Source organism: Protopterus annectens, chromosome 13.part0 (assembly GCF_019279795.1).
Source record: "Protopterus annectens isolate FY-2018-M chromosome 13.part0, PAN1.0, whole genome shotgun sequence".
Classification (NCBI taxonomy): domain Eukaryota; kingdom Metazoa; phylum Chordata; order Ceratodontiformes; family Protopteridae; genus Protopterus; species Protopterus annectens.
This window is the reverse complement of record NC_056747.1, coordinates 932,342,819-932,365,250: the sequence shown is the minus strand read 5'-3', so window position 1 is coordinate 932,365,250 and position 22,432 is coordinate 932,342,819. Positions and strand designations below refer to the sequence as shown.

The window sequence follows — 22,432 nt, the reverse complement described above, 5'->3', positions numbered from 1 at the left end:
GTAAGCCACCATCAATATTTGGCTGGCTGTCATACCCATGTTACTTCCATTTAATTTCAGAATCTTGCTTCCATGCCACTCTGTTAGACGTATATCTTGTTCAGTCTAATAATCTCATCTAATGCTTGGGCTATTTTTGAAGACTTAATGACATCTTGCAGAAATAGTATAAATCTGATAAAATATGAAACTCTTTTAATGTATTGTTTATTAGTGAGTGCAATGCACTCATCCTAGAAGGATACATTTCAGACAATGTCTGGGTACAAGGCGCACAGTTTTGATTTTAAAGCTAAGAAGAAAAAAATATAACAGTTCAAGTGAAATTGAGCAAACAAGAATAAAAAAAATCTAATAAGATTATGATGATGTGAGATATTGCCAGATATGCCAGGAGATGTAGGGTAGTGGATGTGTAACATATGCCAGTATAGCTACCTGGAGCTTTGTAAATAATTATATGTAATTTGTATATCAAACTTATTTGTACAGGTGCTTGTGTTGAAAATATATTTGTAAAGCTGCTTGTGTTAAAAATGTACTAAAAGTGGGTTCTACTGAAGAGAAAAGAAATACACATGTATGTCAGACTGCATTATAACTGTTGAAATGAATATATTGTAACAGAATATACTGGAAGAGAAGAGGTTAATCTCAGTCCAGCTAACTTTGAAAAACATTCTGAAATTAAATTGCCTGGTTTTGGCCATAAAGATTATATCTTACAGTTCTGATTGCAGCCAGAGACAAATCATATGTGAAAACCAGGATTAGGAATCCTATTGTATTGCCCTTTGGAATGGTTTTATAGCTTCCAGATACTATAACACATCTTAGCAAAGCTCTCTGTGTGTATATTAAGACACACGTGCTAGATTCTGGCTTAATTTCTAGTAAAGGGGGTAGTATGGGAACCAGAGTCAGATGACCAGATGTATGTTATGTCATTCTGTAATTCAGTACAGAAATGATGTTTTAATACTAGATGAGAGAGAAGACTGAGAGCAGTCTGTTTTTGAAACCTGACAAAAAAGGACCACTCACCTACATCATCTTGCCTTGCTGTAGTAAGTGAAGTAGGGAATAGTAATTATTTAGATCAGTCAGGAAAATATAGTGAGATTAGTTAAGTACTGTTTTTCTGTATCTGTGTGAATCTATCCATATGTGTTATTTTAAATATTTCCTGCGATTGAAACTCTGGTGTTTATTGTTAATAGATATTTAGTATTTCATGTTCTTTTATTATTTATTATTAAATGCATTTCAACTTTTCATTGTGGCTGGTATTTTAGAGAATATTTTAACCTTTGAGAGTACTTATATTTATTTGGCAACAGTGTGGCTGCTCCTGAAAGCTTTGCTGCATTGGTCAAACACTACCATTTGTATTAGTATTAATTTTACTCAGTATAATTGGGTACCCTTTTTAAGAGCCTTAGAGTAGCTGGCTTTGGAGTGTTCTGGTGGCAGTATCTATCTTACAGTCTAGGAAGATGGGGCATAGCTGGAAAATCTGTGCCAGCCTTTCCCATGCGTGTGTCTGTGTGTGTGTGTGTGTGTGTGTGTGTGTGTGTGTGTGTGTGTGTGTGTGTGTGTGTATGAGTGTGTGAAAATTAATCTCAAAGAGTGCTTGTGTCAGCTACTTGGAGCAGGGACATAGATCACTGGTTTCACAGAGAGGGTGGTGGAGGACTTGGCTTGGAACACTTGACTGAGGACTCAATTCTACAGCTGTGGTCAGTGTGGAGTCTTATTTTGGGCCTGGTGAGAGAGAGAGGAAAACCCAGTCTCAGGATGGGAATGTGTTCCATGTCTGCTCTTGAGGGAAACTGCACTTGGTGCAGAGAAGTACATCTGGAAATACTGTGTATATCTATTTTTGCTCCAAGTGAACTTCCTTCACTGGTGTCAGTCGTGAGTATTGAGGCTCCTTGATTACTTGCCCTGAGCAGGGATGTCACAAACATAACAACTGCAAAACAGCTATACTAGCTCTATTACTATGGTTGAGGAAATATAAACATTACACTCCCACCTCCATTTGTCTGTTATATGACTCTGAGCAAATCTGTTAACCTGATAATTTCAGTAGCTGATATACAAATGGAACAACTAATGATAATAAGGGACATAAGAGTTTGGAAAGAGTCAGGTTAGACTTATTTAGAAGGGCACATTAGAAGGAAAGAGGGATGGAGGATGTAGGGAGGAAAAGAATGTTCAGCTTATAACAATGTGAGTAAAGTAATAGCATTTGGAGCTATCAGTAGCTGATGTAAGAGTTAATGTGAAAATATTCATATTTGCTATTGGACTAAGATGGAGAGAAAGAGTCCCCGTCCCTCAAAGTTTGGGACAGAACACAGAAAAGGAATGGCTGCTACAGTCTAGAATGCTCTGAAGAGTCTAAGACTGACAGTACCATTTTGCTTGGGAGCTATGGTTGTGCTCATACTTTAAAATGTTAATATAATGGAAAGGAAGGATTGGATTTCAAGAGTCAGTAGTTTAAAATGAAAGAAGCTGACAATAGATCAACTCTTTCTTTAACTGGAGGCCATTTAGCTTTTGATAAAACAATGCAGTGTGTTTACTATGAGGGGGCTATAGAGAAATAAATATGCATTATCAATCTCTGGTTATTTTGGATCAATTTAGGTATATCTGTAATGATTCACTTGTGACAAGAAGTCAACAGGCTCTCCTGTCTAATGGGAAAGAAGTTTATTTGGCAGATAATACAGAGGATTAAGGACGTGAGCTACTTCCTGTAGTCTAGAGTATAGTGTTTGTTTACTCTCACTTCCATTTGTCTGTTATGTGACTGAGCAAATCTGTTAACCTGACAGTCATCTTGGGTTGCCTGTCAGTAGGGATACATGTGTGTAGATGGTTTACCTTGTAAACAAATTAATAAAATAAAAATGATTTAAAATGATTGCCATTTTATTTTCATGATACGAAAAGCCATTTATTGATTTTGTATTGTTTTTTTCTTATGTGATGTTCAAAAGTATGTGACTAATCAAGCTGCATGTCAAGGTATCTAAAGTGGGGAGTGATTTGTAGAGGGGATATATTTGGGTCATTGATGGCTCAGTATATGGAAAATAATATGAGTTTTGATATTCTTCAAAAGATTGTACTTTTTGTATCATCAATGCTGAGAAATAGTATGACATGGAGAAGGCAAGAAGAGATATTTTTAATGCTGATTTCTGGTTGCCCATTTGATTCTGAACTATAAGATGGTAGCAACAGAAACAAAATCCAGAAAATTAAAACAAATGTATGCAACAGTGCAACTCACTCAAAAAAGTTACTAGAAGACACAAAGGAAATTTCCCTATAATACCAAGAACAACCTGTTAAAAATAACCAGAAACAGTTCTGGAGACCACTGAATAATTTTACAAGAAGAATCAAATGCAAAGACTACAAGCAAAATAACTCCATACAAATTACTTCAGGAGCACATCACCTCAAAGACACTTCATGGCAGAATTCTGTAGCACTTCCCAACAAAAAACTTCCCTACAACACTGAAGTGCAGTCCCCCAATCCTCACATTATAGCCCATCCTTCTATTTCAAAAATACTACTACAAAAGCAATTAATAAGATATGTGACCAGCCACTGATGGCCTTCTGTTCTGGTTTCTACTACTATGTAAAGACTGTCTTCTACACTCACTCAAAAACCTCTGTAACCTTTGCTTCACTCAAAACTTCATGATCCCTCACTGGAAACTAGTCAGACTCATACCCAAACTCCAAAACGAAGAAACACCACTGACTTTGGAGCAATATCAATACTCCCCACTCAGGGAAAGATGCTTGAAAAACATATTTTTATACAGTTAACTAATTTTGTTAAAAATTCCACATCCTGTCTAAACACTAACATAGATCTTTGACAAGATATAATACCATGACAACTGTATGCATTGACATCTTACAAGAGATAGACAAGGGTCTTCTAAATGGGACTGTATTTATAGACAGTCCAGATGAGGAGCAGACCAGCAAAATAGAGCTCAACCACAAAGTGACACCTACAAAATAAAGTGAAACCAAAACACATCAGTTTTGACTTTTATTAATACATAATAACAAACACCATGAAAGCTTTCAAGTCCTGCTCTTTCCCAATGGTTTTTAAGTTCTCTTTTCCTTGTTTTGCTGTTTTCATTGACCTCATTACCCTTTAAATCTTGTAGACCATGGAATCCTCCTTCACTCCCTAGTCTCTTCTGGTATCATCTCAGAATTACTTCCATGGTTTAAAGGCTTCATCACCAACAGGGTATTCAAAGTCCAAATGGATAAAGCTTTAACCATTGTTACACAATTTTCCGAAGGCATGCCATCAGATTCATTGTCTTACTTCTAGTATTCTGTCATTTCACGAACAACTTCTTAGCAACCCCCCCGCTACAGCTCTGTCAAATAGCATTCCACCAGAAAATTACATTAATGTTATATCTTACTGACTCTCATTGAAAAACCATCTCCAGTACCAAGAAAGCCAAAGCATGATCTTCAGTTGTAGTCAAAGGCTCTCTGCAGTCCTTAAATACTAGACAATGCTCCACAACAGAAAGACCAAATAGAAATTACTGTTCTCCTTAAATACTTAGGCATCTGTCTTTACCATTCTTTAAATAATAGCACAATGTCTTAATGACAAAATCCAAAATCAACACCTTACCATTCTGGGCTGAAGTATCTCACTTCTTTGCACCTGAGAGCAGAAAGACATCTTACTGGCACAACTACAGTAGGAAGTACTCGTTATATCTTCAGCATCTCAAAAACAAAAAAAAACACCTGTCCACTCTCCCAGCTGCTACAACCTATATATGTAGGCTCGTCACATCTCCTCCCAAATAGCATCACCGCACAGTTCTAACTTAAGCCAAATGATTGCTTATAAAACAAAGATGCACAAATACCCCTGGCCTGATTAACACAGAAACAATTAACCAATGAAACATTCCACTTCTTTGTAAGCTGAATCACCAGATTAACCACAAAATATAACTTAAAATCACAATCCTCTTTCAACCTCAGCATCTTGTGAAGCAAACTCCATTACGCAGATTGCAGCTTTTCAATAATTGCTCCTCAGATTTGACAATCTTTTCCAACAGAAATCCAGCCCTTTTCTCCATTCAATAAATTCAGGCAAGACCTTTGAAAACACTTGTTCAAAGAAGCATCATATAAATGGTTCACACCACAGTTTATTACCTGATAACACTACCAGTCCAATAACCTTCCATCCTGACACAATTAATAAAGCCAACATCCCCATCTAACCTTGTACTCCATCCTTAACCCTCTGCCTTACTTGCCCACCTCCTACAATTCACTTACCTTTCCTTCCACCCCTCCTTCTTATCTAATTATTTTATTAAAATGACCTCATCCCTTTTCCTGTCTGTTCTCCCCTTTGCACATAATGTTAATACATGTTTTATATATATATATATATATATATATATATATATATATATATATATATATATATATATATATATATATATATATATATATATATATATATATATATATATATATATATATATATATATATATGTATATATATATATCTATATACAGTGCTTACTACTAATATCTAGCAGTACTCCTATTAATGTTTTAATTTATGTACTTTTGATTTCATTGTATTTCCCATGTTTATTTTGTTATCAGTACTGATTACTGCTTAACTTATCTTCACATTTCTTTTTATTTTACTTGTAATGTCCTGGGCTAAGCCTGAAAATGATACGTTTGTATTAGTGCTGTACATTAGTCACTAAAAAATGAATGGTAAATAAATAAATACAAATATAACATTTTTTGCCATCTAAACACTGAATGAAAATCCCGAAAATGAAAACAAAATCTAGTTTATATGTTGAATATCATAAACATGATGTTCTGACATTTGACATACCAGACTTCCGGTTTCAAAAGTCTATATGTCCTATAATGTTTTAGCTGTAGGCAAGCCCCCCTGCACCCCCCATATGGGAGTCTGAGCCCCCCACAACCTCTGCAAATTATGTATACTAACTCCAGATTCGCTGATTCTCACTGTACCACGATCTCCGTTCGCAATACCAAACTCATAATAACAAATCAATTTTTACGTTTGTTATTATGAAACTATATTAATCTAGTTTGGAATTGTGCAGCTTTGAAAACTGCCTCTCGCCCACACAACGTTTGCACTCAAGCCTTCACAATTATATATTGTATCTATTTATTTATTTGACATTTGTTGACCGGGATAGTCCGACTGAGCTAGAGCCCTTTTTCAAAGGAGGCCCAGGGCAAAAAGCCCCACAATAGAAAATATACAATAGATAATTTCACAGTACGAATGAAATTCAGTTTCACAATAAGTAAAACTACTGTTGCATTCACTGTACAAGTTATAAAAGTAGCAAGAAAACAGCCAGCAGGTAATGAATTCTCTGTAAGGTTTTGAGAGTAGAATTAATGTACATATGAGAAAGGATAATAGAAAAGGACAACTAGGTGAGCACAGCTGTACAAAAATAAGAGGTCATTTGGCAGACGAGGTCATTTTAGGAGGATAGGAGGTGATTAGTAGTAAGGTAGGAGGAAATGAAAGGAAGCAGAAAAATGGTGAAGCGTTACTAATGCAGGACTAGAGAGGGAGTGGTAGTGGTTAGTTTGGTGGGAATAGAGTGTAGGGGAAAAGGGAGACAGGGGGAGTAGGAAAGCAGATAGGGTCAGTATGTATAAGATAGCAAGAGGTAAAAGACATTGTCATTACATAAAGAATTATTTGGACTTTAGGGTAAGCAAACAGGAGCATGCTGATAAACAGACATAATATACAGCATTGGGATGTTAATATAAGATACAGTTATCTGAGGTAAATACACTTAATATCTGCTCCCTGTATAGCAATAATCCAAGATTACCTATATATAATCAAGGAAATGATTATGCTACAGGAATTTACCCTGCTTTTGATTAAGCTCTTAAAAAATGTTAGTTTATTTCCCCCGTGACTGAACCATAATCAGAATATGTGGATTTTCAACGTCTTTCTATACACTACTAAGGGACAGTCAACTCTGTAGCACAGAAGGATAACGCCTTGACTTTGACCCAGATGTCCTGTGTTCAAGCAGTGGCATGGCCTTTGAAGAAGTTGGTTTAGAATGTGAGAGAGGAATGATGGGGTAGAAGATACCTGTCTGTCTCTAGGAGGAGGGTTGGGTATGCATGTTCAGAGTGCAAATGCTATCCTTAGTCCCAGGCAGAGATCACAGACTGAATGGAAGTGCCTGTCTCAAGACAGACTAAACCTTTACAGCATTTGTTTCATGACTAGCACTTGGAGGCATGCCTTTGATGCCCATGACAATGTACAAAGAGAAATGTTAGAGTTAAGTAAAAATCTCTGATCTTGCACAGAAGATAGCACCATTCCCTGACCCTGAATCTCTCCCTGAGGAGAATGAATGGGTCAGTCTAACACACCTGGGGAGGATAATTGGACAAACAGTCCACCAGAGGAGGCAACGTAGGCAGGAGGGGATTGAACAAAATAAAATAAGTAAATAAAAATCACTGCAGCAAATGGTTATACCATGAATCTGTAATGAATTTATAATCTATTTACCTGAGCAGAACGGTGCCAAAAGTGCAAGTCTTAAACCTTTCTAGAGCATATATCTTAGATTATCATGCAACACTGAGTTGCATATTCATGGAATTAAAGTATACTGGTAATTTGATTTTAAATTTTTCAGATTCAAGAAGACTACAGACATTTTCACAACGTCGGTCTCGGCCTTCAGTAGGCTCAGTGTCTCATCAATCTCCTCATGTTTTACGTCAGAATAGTGAGAGAAGATCTCAAAGTGAAGCACTTGGCAACAGACAGATTGCCCTGAATATGAGAAGGACTCCATTGCTGAATGATGGACGTACTAGTCAACAAACAAAGCATGTTGGTAAGAATTATTTTTTTTAAATGCATGCCTTCAGCTTTAGAAGGTTTTGGTACACTAGTGTCTTATTTGATAAACTAAACTCACTACTTTTCATGTAATACGATGTTTCAGAGATAATGTTATCTTCTGGAACTATGCATGGGTGAGTGTACACTCCCCTGTACCTTATGGCATTACACCTGAGACTAGTATATTCTTATGTCTGTGGCTATGCCAAAACCAAGCATGGTTTATAGTGTTATAAAATGATGATGATCGATAACTAAAATATGATTCAGCGGGAATCATACAAGGAAATTCTACTGACAGGATATGGGCAAGACAAGATATTTACTTATGTTTTTTTATTCTCTAAAAGAAAATTGCCATACACACAACTCCATTTCTTCGCTATTCAAACACAGCTACTAATGCAGACATGGGGATCCACTCTTGAAGGTGAAACATATCTAGCTGGATGTTTACCTTTAGTCTTAGATTGCACATGTACAATTACTTGTCACTCTGAGCCAGGATATGACATACCACAGCCAGCACGTATATCTATTTCAGACCCTCAAGCAGCACCCAGTCCTACATATTTCTAGTCATTTAGGCTGATATAATATGTACTCGATTAAAGATAACTATGCATTTAAGCAGTGTTGCAGCCTCATGATGAAAACTTTATGCCAGGCATATCATGAAAGTCCTGCCCAGTGATTCAGCAGAAGTGTTACCAATTAGCATATGAATTGTGTAGTACTGTTCCTGATTCTTTAGTTCTAGAGGCTTTTTGGGAGAAGTGGACAGTACAACATAAGAGCTGCTGCTACATTCTTATTGTAACACTTAAGGCAGTGAGACAGTGCTGTTGTTCAGTGATTATTCATAACTTATACAAGTACTGGTCTGAGTATAGCAATGACGCTGCAAAAGCAGAATGTATAGCTTAACACATGTATACTAGTCTTTTTATGCCAGAAAACAATGGGATCAGGGGAAACCCACCTAGAAAATTCCATATACAGACATCAGTGACAATACACACACTAGCTCATCAGATGGGCTGTCATAAAGCAGATTTTCAGTTCTCATTATGCTAAAACAGAGTGAAGGAGACACTTCCACTCCAAAGAGTACAGGAACAAATAGCAACTAGAGGGAATATGAATAGCCTGAAGAGAAGTATGAGCAGCAGGGATTACTGCAGTGAATTATATTGATTTTAACAGGCTGCTCTGGCCACAAAAGACAGAGTGACAAGTAAAGAGGAAAACATTACTGGCATGGAACAGTGACATTGGTTTTACTTTAGCAGGTATTATGTTACTTGCAAAGTCTGTTATATGAGCAATTAGTAAATATTACTAATATATACCATCATAAATGTTCATGGACAACTACATATTAGAATGCAAAAAAGCATTTTAATCATAAAAAGTTCTACTTGTAGGGACATTCACTGGGTGGAGATAAGTGCATGTGTGCATCATGTGAAGGGCTGACACTTTGTTCAGGTGCAGTTCTGTCTTTCACCGAGTGAGTTCTGGGATAGGGTCTGACTCATCCATGCCCCTAAAATGGAGTAAGAAGGCATTCAGAGAATAAGTTTGTGAATTTGTGAGTAAAGGAGTGAATCTATTGTAAAATGGACAATGAAAACAGTGGTGAGTAGATATCCTATACTGCCACAGAGGGAGTTTTATTACTGCATTTCATCAGAACATGGTGAGTAAATGCTTTTCATTCTGGATCACTCAAGCAAGATGAACTTTACTTGTTTATTATCATATTCTACATTATAGGTAACAGCTAGTAAACACAAGCTTCTTGCAGATTGAAATGGAAAAATGGCTGGATAAAGGGTGCAAAACAATACTTATAAACCAAAACCAAATAGTGTGTTGTGTGGACTCAAAAGGAAACTCAGAAGCATGAAATATGTAACCTCTTAAAAAACACTGGTGTGAGCACTTAAAAGCTAGAGTCAACATTTAAAACGTAGGACCAAACAGTATTTATTTAAATATGTTTTTCACTTTCGGCCTAGTCAGATGTTTAGGACTTCCTCAGAACTATTTAATAATTAACAAATCCACATTAAATAACCCTCCCCAGATCACATGACTGCCCCACCATTATAACTTAAAGACAAAGTACGTTGTTTTGATCAAAGTACATGTGGTTTTATATCAAAACCACAATACCAAATGTAAGTCCTTGTAACATTTTATCATGTCAAAATGTTGTACCTGTCTCATGAATTCTGTTCATATATATATAAACCTATCTATACAGAATACAAAAAATATATATGTAAAAATATAAACATAAATTACTTGCTTCAAGACTAAAAATATAGCCATATTTGTAGAGTTCTCACAAAGCTCTCCTAAACAGCTATTTAAAAACATTTTTTTTTTAAAAATTGTCTTTGAAATTAAATATTTTAATATGAAAGCACAAAAGCTTAAAAAAACTGTAATTGTTTTATAACTTCTGTGCTAAAATAAATTATACAGTACATAATATCAATATTAATAAATATATCAAATTTTAAAAAACATATCAAATTAAAAAATAGCAATAGCTAAAGAAATTTAATTAGTGAGAAACTCCTCAAGGAAAAATTAATTTTTGATTTTTAATATACATAATCATTTATTATTATGATTTTGCTGTTCTTAATTTAAGTACAGGATTTATAGACATATACTCATTTATTCCAAGTGACATTGTAGTGCTGAGTTTTAGTTGCAACATTAATTCCTTGTATTCTATTTTAGTTTCCCAAGACCCACCCCTTATGTCAGGTTTTACCACCTCTGAAATACCAAAATTAAACTGTTTGAAGTTGGCCCAGTTGATGGAATGTTTATAGACAGCATTGTTTATATTTTTCTAGTTATGTCATATGTATGCTCATAAATTATTTTCCTCAACATTCTTTCTGTTTTATCAACATAAAAAGATGAACAACCTGAACATACTGCCAAGTGTACCACTCCTGTTTTTCCATAGATGCCCCTGTTAAGTATAATCTAAGAGGAACAAGAGTTATTTAATATAACATTTTCTACTATTAAAATATATGGGCATTTCTTACAATACCCACACCTTCATGTGCCTCTTCCATCCATTATATGGGCATCTGAAAATATCACTTCATTCTCTAACTTACTTTCAGATTCTTATCAACTTTATATATAAAGTGAGAATTTTCCCACACTATGTTATTTATTTATTTATTTTATTTTATTTTATTTTTGATAACTGGGAAAGTCCGACTGGACACAGGTCCTTTTTCAGCGGAGGCCTGTGGAGAAAAGCTCCAGGTATAGTACATGTTAGGATTTCATTACATCTAATATAATCAGCATGCAATAGTAATACAATACAATCCAGCATGCATTAGTCAAATATTAACATCATGTTAACAGTACAATATATATACAGGTATATTATAGACTAATTTCAGCATGTGATAGGCAGAGCTATACATTTTGGTAGTTCATTTCAGCATGTGGTAGGCAGAGTTTTACATTTTTGGTATTTGGTTAATAAGCAGTACAATGTCAAATATTAACTTCTTGCTATTAGGACTATATACAAGTTTGTTTCAGAGTCATTTCAGTATATTGTTGGCAGAATTTTACAATTACTGGCAGTAGGTAAATCTGCAGTACATTGAGAGATTGAGAGTAGTACAGTATTCGGAAAAACAGTACAAGAGTTTTATATAGCAGTTGTGGACGTATGTTGTATATCTAGTAGTTTGATGGATTAGAAGTGACATGGTATTTGAGAGAAAAGGAACAAAAGGCTTTAGTAGGAGTACATTAAGAAAAGTCTGTGTGCTTGGGGTAAGCAGGTCTAACTTGCATAACTAGAGGTAGTAATAGGTGATTATCAACAGATGCATTCCTGCATTTAGCAACAGTGCAGTGGGTTGGTTTGACCTGGGGAGACACAGGAGCAGAGCCAGTTTTTTGTAATGTGGCTTTTGAGGAGATTTTTATATTGGAGGGGAGAGCTTTTAGCAGTGATGTGATTTGGGAGTTGATTCCAAACTTTGGCTATGGTGCAGGCAAAGAGAGACTTACCTGCATCATTTTTATGTTTGATGACATTTAAAAGGTTTTGGCTACTAGATTTTAAGGTTCTGGTGGTTGTGTAGGGCTGAATTAGTTGCTGTAGTGATGGGACTTTGTCGGGCTGGTAGTACAGCTTGTGTGTTGTATAGAGTGCTGAAGTATCAGTTGTTGGGGCAGCTCAAGCCAATTGAGTTGCTTTAGGGCAAAACAGTAATGGGATCTATGAGAGGTCTCAGTAGTGAACTTGGCAATCTTGTAACAAGATTCCATTTTGGTGAGTTCGGAGTGGTGAAGATTTGTCATTATAGGGATGGGCATATAGTAGGCCAGATAAGAGATGAGTCCTTGCAATTGTGGATTTGGTCTCCTTGGTCATGAATTGTTTGCTTCAATAAAGGAGATTCAGTTTTTTGTTTACTTTCTTGATTATTTGGGCTATGTGAAGGTCAAATCTGAGGTTGTTGCCAAGAATTACCTCTAGCAGTTTTGTGTGTGTAGTTGGAGTGATTGTGATGTTATCTTTAGAGATTATAGTTAGATCATTGCATTGCTGAGGTGGTCTACCAGGGCCAAATACAACTAGGTTGTTTTTGTTGAGATTAAGAAGGAGTTTTATGCTGGTGAACCATGTTTCTGCTGAGGTGAAGTTTTGCTGAGTTATGGTTTGTAGTTCATTCATATTTGGGGCGGCACATATAATAGTGGTGTCATCTGCATATTGTACTACTTTGGCAGAGAGTGAAGATGATGCTATCTCGTTTGTGAATAGGGAGAACAGTAGAGGACCAAGAATGGATCCTTGAGGGACACCAATGGAGACTGATAAGAGAGAGGACAATTGCTTTTGCCATAGCACTGCTTGTTGTCGACCTGATAGGTAGTTACTAACCATGATATAGTGGAAGAATGGATGTTAAGGGTAGCTAGTATTTCCAGAAGCCTGCTATGGTTAACCATATCAAAGGCTTTAGATAAGTCTAAAAATATGGCAGATAAGAATAGTCCCTTGTTTCTGTAGTGATTGACTAAGTTGGTAAAGGATAGTAGTGCGGTGGTGGTGGTTAGAAAGTCCTTCTATGAGGCACATCTCATTTCTAAGGTTTTGCATCCAGGAAGAAAGAGGTCATTGCCTCCGTCTAGTCTTCCCTCATTAGGCCAGTCATCGAGTACAATGCACCATTTGGCATGTACTTCATTGGACATCTGCAACAACTGGAGAGGCCACAAAAGTACCTCTCAAAGAGGATCCTAGGCCTTAAACACTTGTCCTATATGGGCAGGCTCAAAAAAACTCAAACTATTCTGTCTCATATCGCCTACTTAGAGGCGATCTCTGCTTGACTTACAAAGCCTTGTCTAACCCAGCTCTATTATAAATGCTACATCTAAAGTAATCCCAATCCCTCCACACCACACACTCCAGAGACCTCAACCTCATTACCACAATCAACAGAACATGCTGGAGGGACAGGTTCATAACCCAGGGACTGCCCATGTTATGGAATAGATGCCCCACACATATCAAACAGAGCACCTCACTGGCCCTTTTCAAGAGAAATCTTGATGAGTGGATGGGAAATAGAAAATTCACCCTGGGGATCACTCCAGTTGCTCTACTCGACAGAGGCACTGGGAACTAAGGTCAGGTGGCATGATGCCAGGGTAATCCTATGGGCTAGGCTTGTAAAGGCACCAGGGCCATTAGCCTAGTACACACCTATGAACCGATTAATCTATATCTCATAATCTGAATTAATTCTTGCCAACTTCATAAATTGCCCTTATAGTGAGCTGTTTTGGAAACCTATAGATGACAAATTTTAAAATGTAAGTAACTACTGAAAAAAGTGGGTTTCTAATAGATAGTCAAAGTGACCCTATCTTCCTACTTTTGTAATAATTACATCTAAATAACTAGTTGGCACGTTAGTCGTGTAATCTGGGAAGGTTAGTTAATATGGGTTTGTTAATTATTACATAGTTCTGAAGAAGTCCTAAACATTTGAACAGGACAAAAGCACTATACTTATTTAAATAAATGTTGTTTGTTTCTATGTTTTAAGAGTTGATTTCAGCTTTTAAGTGTTGACTCCAACTTTTTGAAGAGATTACATGTGACTACTTTGTGTTTATTATACAAAAAAATGGAACAACTTGTTACCACTCCCACAAGAGGGGAAAACATACTGGACCTGATCATCACCAACATGGGGACTTTATGCTCCAGACCAGAAGTGTATCCCTCACTGGTAAGATCAGACCATAAACTAATCTCACTGGATAGTCACATCCCGATCCCACCCCCTGCCTAGAAAACCACAGTGAAAAACTTCTCTAAAGCAAATTTCACACTCCTCAAAACCAAGGTGGAATCCTTCAAAACCCCCGGGCCTGTGGAAAATATGGCCCAGACCGCAGAATCCTTTATAAACGCATTCTATGAACACCTTCAGGAATGCATGGATCATGCAATCCCAAATAAAACCAAGACCCAATCCTCCAAAGGCAGACGTCCTGTCTGGTGGACCCCAGCCATAAACAAACTATACAATAGAAGGAGGAAGCTACTACATGATAGGGCAAAATCACAAAAAGAGAAGGCATCTCTGATCAGTATTAGCAAAAAACTACGGGCACTCATAAAATCATCTAAGGCCAGCTTTGAGAGAAAAATTGCACAGGACACTAAGGATAATCACAAGGCTTTCTTTAGCTATGTTAGTAACCTGGCTGGGAATTCCCAGATATGCTCAGAATTAGTCCAAAATGACAAAAAATACACCGAACCCACAGACATTGCCAACATGCTAGCTGACAGGTTCAGCGCAAACCCCCCCCCACCAAAAGGGCAAATATCTATCCCAGTAGAGTGCTGCCCCCCTGACATCTCAGATACTCAGGTAAGAGCCGCCCTATCCAAAGCAAAAAACACAGCATCAATGGGACCAGACGGTGTCCCGGGCTGAATCCTACATGAACTCCAAGAAGAGCTAAACCCAAACATAAAACTACTGTTCAATCTCAGCCTTACTACAGGATATGTACCCAAAGAGTGGCGTACAGCAACAGTGGTCCCTCTCCACAAAGGTGGTGCCTCAACGGATCCTGAAAACTATCGCCCTATAAGCCTGACTAGCTTGGTCTGCAAAGCTATGGAAAGGATCATCATGGACCTCATAAATAAAGATATTGGGGACCTACAGACACTGGATTCTACCCAGTTCAGCTTTGTTAAGGGCAGATCCTGCCTCTTAAACCTGGTCAATTTCTTTGAAAAAGTCACCAAGGCCATTGACGAGGGGAAGGTGGTCCACACAGCCTACCTGGACTTCACAAAAGCCTTCGATACAATACCCCACTCGGACATTATAAATAAGCTCACCAGCTTAAATATAAACCCCTATGTCACTTGATGGGTTGCAAACTGGCTCAAGGACAGAACTCACATGGTTAGAATTGCTGGAGCCATGTCAGACTCCAAACCAGTTACAAGTGGCGTCCCACAAGGCTCAGTCCTGGGACCTCTCTTGTTCGGTATATATTTCTCGGAGGTGCAGGCCAACACAGAAGGAGTGTGGCTGACCAAGTTCGCAGATGACTGCAAACTGGGCGTCATAATCGACTCTCCAGCTGACACAAGCATCCTCCAAAAGGGCCTCATAGAAACAGACAACTGGTGCCAGAGCCATGGCCTCAAGCTAAACACCAAAAAGTGTATAGTCATCCCCTTTGGCAAAAACAAAGTGCCCACAAATTACCACATAGGTGGTAATCCATTAAGTACAGAAGAAGTAATTTGGGACCTGGGGACCCAAGTTGATAGCAATCTCTCATTTGACAACCACGTGGCCAAAGTGGTTAGAAAAACATTTTATATAGCCCACCTAATCATGAAGGGATTCACATCTAGATCAGGGGAGGTCATCATGCCTCTTTATTCATCCCTCATCAGGCCCATAATTGAGTACAATGCCCCTTTTGGGATGTACCTTACCAGACACCTGCAGCAACTAGAAAGACCCCAAAAGTACCTCACCAAGAGGATCAAAGGGCTCAAACAGATGCCATATGCTGCCCGGTTAAAGAAACTCCAGCTCTACTCAGTGGCATACCGCCTGCTCAGAGGCGATCTGTGCCTGATGTATAAAGCCATGTCCAACCCGGAATTAATGGACATGCTGCACCTCAGAAAATCCAAATCCCATCGAGCCATGCTCGAGAGACTTGAACCTCAGCACTGAAATAAATAGGACATGCTGGAGGGACAGATTCATAACCCAGAGGCTCCCTTCACTCTGGAATAAAATCCCAGTCCAGGTTAGGCAGAGTCCCTCATTGACTCTCTTCAAGAGGAATCTTGATGAGTGGATGGGAGATTGTAGGTTTACCCTGGGTATCACTTCTGTGTCACTGTTAGACAGAGGCACAGTATACTAACCTCGAAAAAGGGCATAGCAAAATTCATTTAAACTGGGTGGCGAAAGCCAAACACACTCTGGCTAGGCTTATAAATGCCCTAGGGTAGATAGCCTAGTATGAACCTATGAACCTATGAACCTATGAAAATGATACTTCCCATGTTGAACTAATGCATTTAAGCCATCAGTAGATCTTTCCATTCTTGACCAGAAGGAAACTCCAGATTTTTGCATTTTGGGGTGTTTGCTCAAATAGTTAAGGCCAAAAATGTAGTTTTTCATGAAACACTTAGGACTTCCATAGTGGCTGAACAACTATATTAGGTTTAATGGGTCAAATTTAATTAAACAGGATGTGATCTTAGTAAACTACAGTGAAAAAATATTACGAATTGAGGAGTTTTGGAGGAAAAGCAGGGGAATACTAAAACTGTCACTGTACAGGTCACCTGCCTTTATGTAAATATGGTAGGAAAAACTGGTTCTCCTGTAGCCAGTGTATTGAATGGAGCTTTTTGGCTAATTTGCCAATAATCATAAAACTCTAAATGTTTTCATTATGTACAAGAAAGCAACTTCATCAGACAAATACCACAAAACAATCTCTGACTTTTAAGACAGTATCACTGGTGGATACAAATCATGTATGTTTAATTTATTTTTCTTTTCATTAAGTGCTGAAACAGCTTGCTGATACAAATAATATCATGAAACTTTCACAAAATACAACACCACCATGACATCTAATAGTATAATAGTCGGGAATTAAGGAAGTTTAATAGTATTTACACACTCTTTTAACACGATTCTTTTAAACTCCCTGCTGCTGACCATCACCTGCAACAAACTTCTCTCCTTGTTCACCAGGACTACAGGACTTACTTTAGCCTCCATGCACTCTTACCCACTCATGTCCAGCTGTGGTGAGGAGACTGAAGACACCAGTGCAGTTTCAGACTGCCCTAACCCATCACCACTTAGCAGCCTTTTGAGATCCACTATGGAAGCCCTCAGAGGTACATGCATGAAGTCATGCATGCAGAACCTTTTAACCAAGCAACAAGAGACAGAGTCAATCACTGATACAGTTAACAGTTTGCCAGTTACTTTAACTAATACATAATTACTTACCTACTCTAATTAGAGATGGAACCCAGCGTGACATCAACACTTCCTGCCCAGCCATTAATATTAATGCTATAAATATGGCTGCTTATGTTTAGTCTTCCATGTTTGGAAGATATCTTTAAAATGTTGTAATGTTCTAAAAGCTGCAAAATGAACTTTTTCTTTTTATACAGAAAAGTGTTTGTGTGCAAACACTCTTTTGTGTGAAAAAATTTCATTTTGCATCTTTAGACGTGATCTTTAAGTACTCTTTCTTTAGAACTTTGAGTTGCTTTCCCACATACAATATGAAACAGTGGTCAGTGTAAGTCAGAGATGCCCGTGTATTCTATAACCTCAGACCCATTTATCAGGACATTAGGAGTGAATAAAATAGAAGAAGCACTTTCTCTGTAAAATATCACATATTCCTCGAAATTCGAGAGCAGTCATTTTTGAGATTTTGATTCAAGCAGTGTAAGTGCATATATAGCTATCTATTATCTAGCTATTTGCCTAGCTACCTATCATTATTTCTTGTCATATGATATATATATATATATATCTGAACTAAAAGATTTGAACATTTCACTTTTTGTATCTACCTTTTTGTCTTTCTGAATAGTTTTTGTCACTGGTTCTGAGTTAATTATATATTTTTATATTTTATTACTGTTTCATTTTAGTCTTAGGGGCAATATACAGAATGTTGCCCACGGACACTGAAAGTTTGCCTTCTGCATAACGATATTGTTGGTGATTGCACAAAACATATAACATCATTCTGATCTTATTCTGTTTCAAATAACAAATGTTAGTGGCTTTAGATGTGATGCAAGGCAAATCTATTTCACTATTCAGTTGAAAAATTGTGCAATTGTAGCTTTAGGAAAATGTATTTCTTTAGGAATTTTTTTCCCCAAGAAATGTACATTGTAGGTACAGAAAGTTGATTTCTTCCTGACTATAAATAAAATATATGAAAAACTTGAAAAGTAAGAGTATGCTATGTTAATGCATTTCCCAAAAGAAAAAGCCCTTTTGATATTTGAGAGAGATAATGCTGTACTGATAAGACTGTGAGCTGAGAAAACATTTACCATATATTCTCCATTTCTTCTTTATGTTGTCATAAGACCCACAGAAAGCATTGATGGTTATATTTGTAAATTAAAGTTTTGAGGCGAAGGCTGTGAATTTAATGAGTTTCATAATTCATTAGTAATGGAAGGTGTTAGATGGTATACAAAACGATCAAATGAGAGGTTGATTGTTTCTTGAAATGCTTTTAACATTACATAATGTGACTGATATTGATAGAGTGACTAGAATAATTGTACCTCATTCAAAAGCGCTAACCAAAGAAATAGGAACTTAGGAACATACGAACATAGCAGCAATACAAGCAAATCATTACAGGGACCATAAAAGCCGTAACCATATACACCTTTAAGTAGACCCACTTAAAAGTTCTTGTCACGCTTTATGAGTATATAATAGTGCATTAGATGTGATAAGTTTGATAAAAGGAAATGTCTTGCCCTTGGTCAGTGTAGTAGATGCTATAGCAAAGAAATCACTTTGTTAGTGTGTGAAATGGAGAGAGAAATCTTCAGCCAAAATGAAAGCCCATGGTGGAATAAAGTAATGAAAATGACTTATTTCTGGTCACAGTAAGTGTAGAAAGGATCTCCTACAAGTTCCTGTATGCTTATAGCTTACAGTAAACCTGCTTGTTGCTACTTGCTAGAAAAAGTAAGTACTTTAACTCCCATTAGCCTGATCTCACGTATTTTTACATAGTTCTTCCAACAACCAATCCTATATACTACATAGCCCAACCTGAACTTAAAGCCTAAACCTAAAACTTGTACCCAGTTCCCAGTCTGACTACTTGTTCCCTTAACCTAAAACTACATCTGCCCCTCTCTAACTTTAAAGTCCCGGATCACTCCCTAGACCTAAAACTCCACCACTCTCCCTAAACATCAATTCTCCGATTGTTCCCTAAGCCTAAAACTCCTTTCCCATTCCTTAGCCCTAAAAATCCCTTCCTGCTGTCTAACCATAAAGTCCCCTCACACTCCTTATTCCTAAACCCCTCCCACTCCTTAATTGTCACCCAACTGCTGCCTCCCCACAACTGTTTGACAGAACACATATTCAGGTCTGAGTGTAAGTCTCATAAACTCCGTTTCTATTTCTTCAAGCATATTTTGTAGGTAACTATGTCCAAAAATTTCCCCTTTAAGATCACAAGTTTTATACAAAATTAGTTTCAGTAGCAGGCAGCCTGCTTGCTGTTATCATCTGGCCCTTAACAATATTACTTTTCCGATGGGCAGGATGCGCACTCTTAAAATGACATGGACCGTTGCTGGCCACATCTTTCTTGGCTAAGGAAATAAAGATTCTTTCTTTCTGTAGAAACTTTATTAGCTCAATGTCAAGAAAAATCTTGCAAATCTCCTTGGAATAAAAAGTGAACTTTAAGAGGGAGGTGGCTCCATTCATGTACTCTTTGCAATCATTTAACATCTCTGTGCTAACTGGCAAAATCATTACAAAATCACCAATAATGTGTAAGTACTTAAAAAAATATCAAAAACACTATCATACTAAAATAAATCTTTCCAATGTCCCAGCACTATATTAGCTTAGCTAGGGGCCACCACAGCTCCCCATAGCTACTCCTTGTATTTGTTGAAAACATTCTTTCAAAGCATGAAATAATTGTACTTCAATAGAAGTTCCAAAGTGGAACATAAAAAATCAAGGTCTGTAAAGTCACTGCACTTATCCATATAAGTCTGGCAGTTGTCTTACAGGATTAAGGAGCTGTTAATGAGCTGTTTCTAGTGGTCCAGTGGTGCAAGGTTTGATTCCCTCAACCTCTATTAGCTAGCTGTGTGACTTTTAACAAGTCAGTTAACTAGCTGCTGCTCCTGGGGTGAGTCTGAAAAAGGTCCATAGAGATTAATGCTCTACTCTCGAAAACAAATACGATAAACCAGTCCAAACACATCTCAGTGAGGTTCACTGTATATAAACTAAACATGTCGGCAGCCAGCAACCAATCATCAGCCTTAGGTTGGACATCCTTTTGTTTAACAATACAGTCAGTTCAATCAAGAACAAATGATTTTATTCATTTTAAAATTTCCTTTAATTTATGATCTACAAAAATAGCCAGGGTGTCTGTTTTGGTGGGTTATTCTCATCTTTATGAGGTTTGGCAATACCAAAATAAAAGCTAATCTGGGAAAAGGCACACTCAAAAATTATTTTAACTTCACATCAAGCCATTCTTTATCAAATGACCAAATGATGAAGCAGTCAATGTCCTTATACCCAGCATTAGTTCCTTACTTACTTTTCTGAAAAATTCTCATCACTTAATAACAATTTCATTTTCTCCCCGTATATACTGCCTTCTACAATTATCACCCCCCCCCCCCCTTGGCCTTTGTGATTCTGATGAAACTGCATTAGACCAGTTATGTAGAGCATCTCTTTCTGTTTATTTTAAATTATTAAATCTTTTACCACAAGGTTCACATTTTTTTTTTAAACATTCTATCACACTGCAAACTGGATAAATAAAAGTACTGGATTTTGTAAGCTCTCTATCATCTTTCATCATATTAATAATATTATTCTTATAATGAACTGCTAAGCTCAATTTTATACCTAAAGACTTGACAGAAGTTATGTTGTCAGTCACTGATGCTCTCTTTGAAGGAATAAAGCCAAACCCTGTTTTCCAAACTCAAAGTCAGTGAATGTCTTTTTATACAAGTTATATTATTTTAAAGTCTCTGTACTTACAATGTCATTTGGTCTTAGTATCCCTGCTTCAGCATTGTTTGTCTCTTCACCTCTTTGTATTGGTTGCAACTCTAAACTTACATCCTCCTCTCTGGAGCAAAGATTTCATTAAAGATTTCTGCTACATTATCCATTACCATCTGTCTAGGCCCACTTCTGGATGTAAAATTCTCTGGACTTTGGTATCCACTGTCTGCAACCATGGGAATGTGGTTCCCTTTCATGGTTGCACTTGTCTTGTAGGGGATGTGGCATTGTAGGACCCAGTCTATGAAAAACATTCTTCATCTTGTTGGAAACATGATATTGCCTCTTCCATTTCCAAGATGCCAAAAACACTCTTGGTTAGAAGAGACGGGATAACCTGTCCTTCATCCTCTGTAACACTTGGTGATCCTCTTAGATCAGTGTTTAGCTCCCTTTATTCACCATCTTTGTCAATTAAATTAGTGCCAACAGCTATTCTGCCTTTCATAAACAGTGCCTTGATGATGTTTCTCTTTTCTAATCCTCAGATCCATAAACAAATTCATATCCAGCCATCAGGATGACTATACACAAATTTAACAGTGGATAAAAACTCTGGATTATACTTGAGTAGCAAATTAAATAAAGCTGTATCATTCAAACTCCACAACCTATGTTACACGATCAACTCAAATTCCAAATACTAACCAAAAACAAACAAACAAAAAACAATACTACAAACTCAGTTAAGTCACTAGGTGATGTCCTACATCAAGCATTGAAGTTTGAGCAACATGTTAACAGAGTTGGCTTCTCTGATAATCCAACAATAACCTCATTTATCATTCTTAATAAGTTTATAGTCTGAAATATTCATCTGACAGTTGCTGTAATATATGTGTTACCTAGTTTCCTTGACATTAACAGTGTTATGACCAATCTTTACCTTAGCAAAATAAACAAATTACAACAGGCATGCAAAAAGCACTCAAAATAAGTACATTACATCCTCTTCTAATCATCCATCT

General features: G+C 37.1%; 1 protein-coding gene across 2 annotated transcripts in view; it reads left to right on the top strand.

Annotated features, from left to right (window-relative positions):
- Positions 1-22,432, top strand: part of FNDC1 (fibronectin type III domain containing 1) — a 541,793-nt gene that overhangs the window by 86,364 nt on the left and 432,997 nt on the right. For both annotated transcript variants that reach the window (XM_044054699.1, XM_044054698.1), the window contains exon 2: positions 7,805-8,008. In XM_044054699.1, the coding sequence (XP_043910634.1) occupies positions 7,805-8,008 (204 nt within the window). The remainder of the gene's footprint in view (positions 1-7,804; positions 8,009-22,432) is intronic.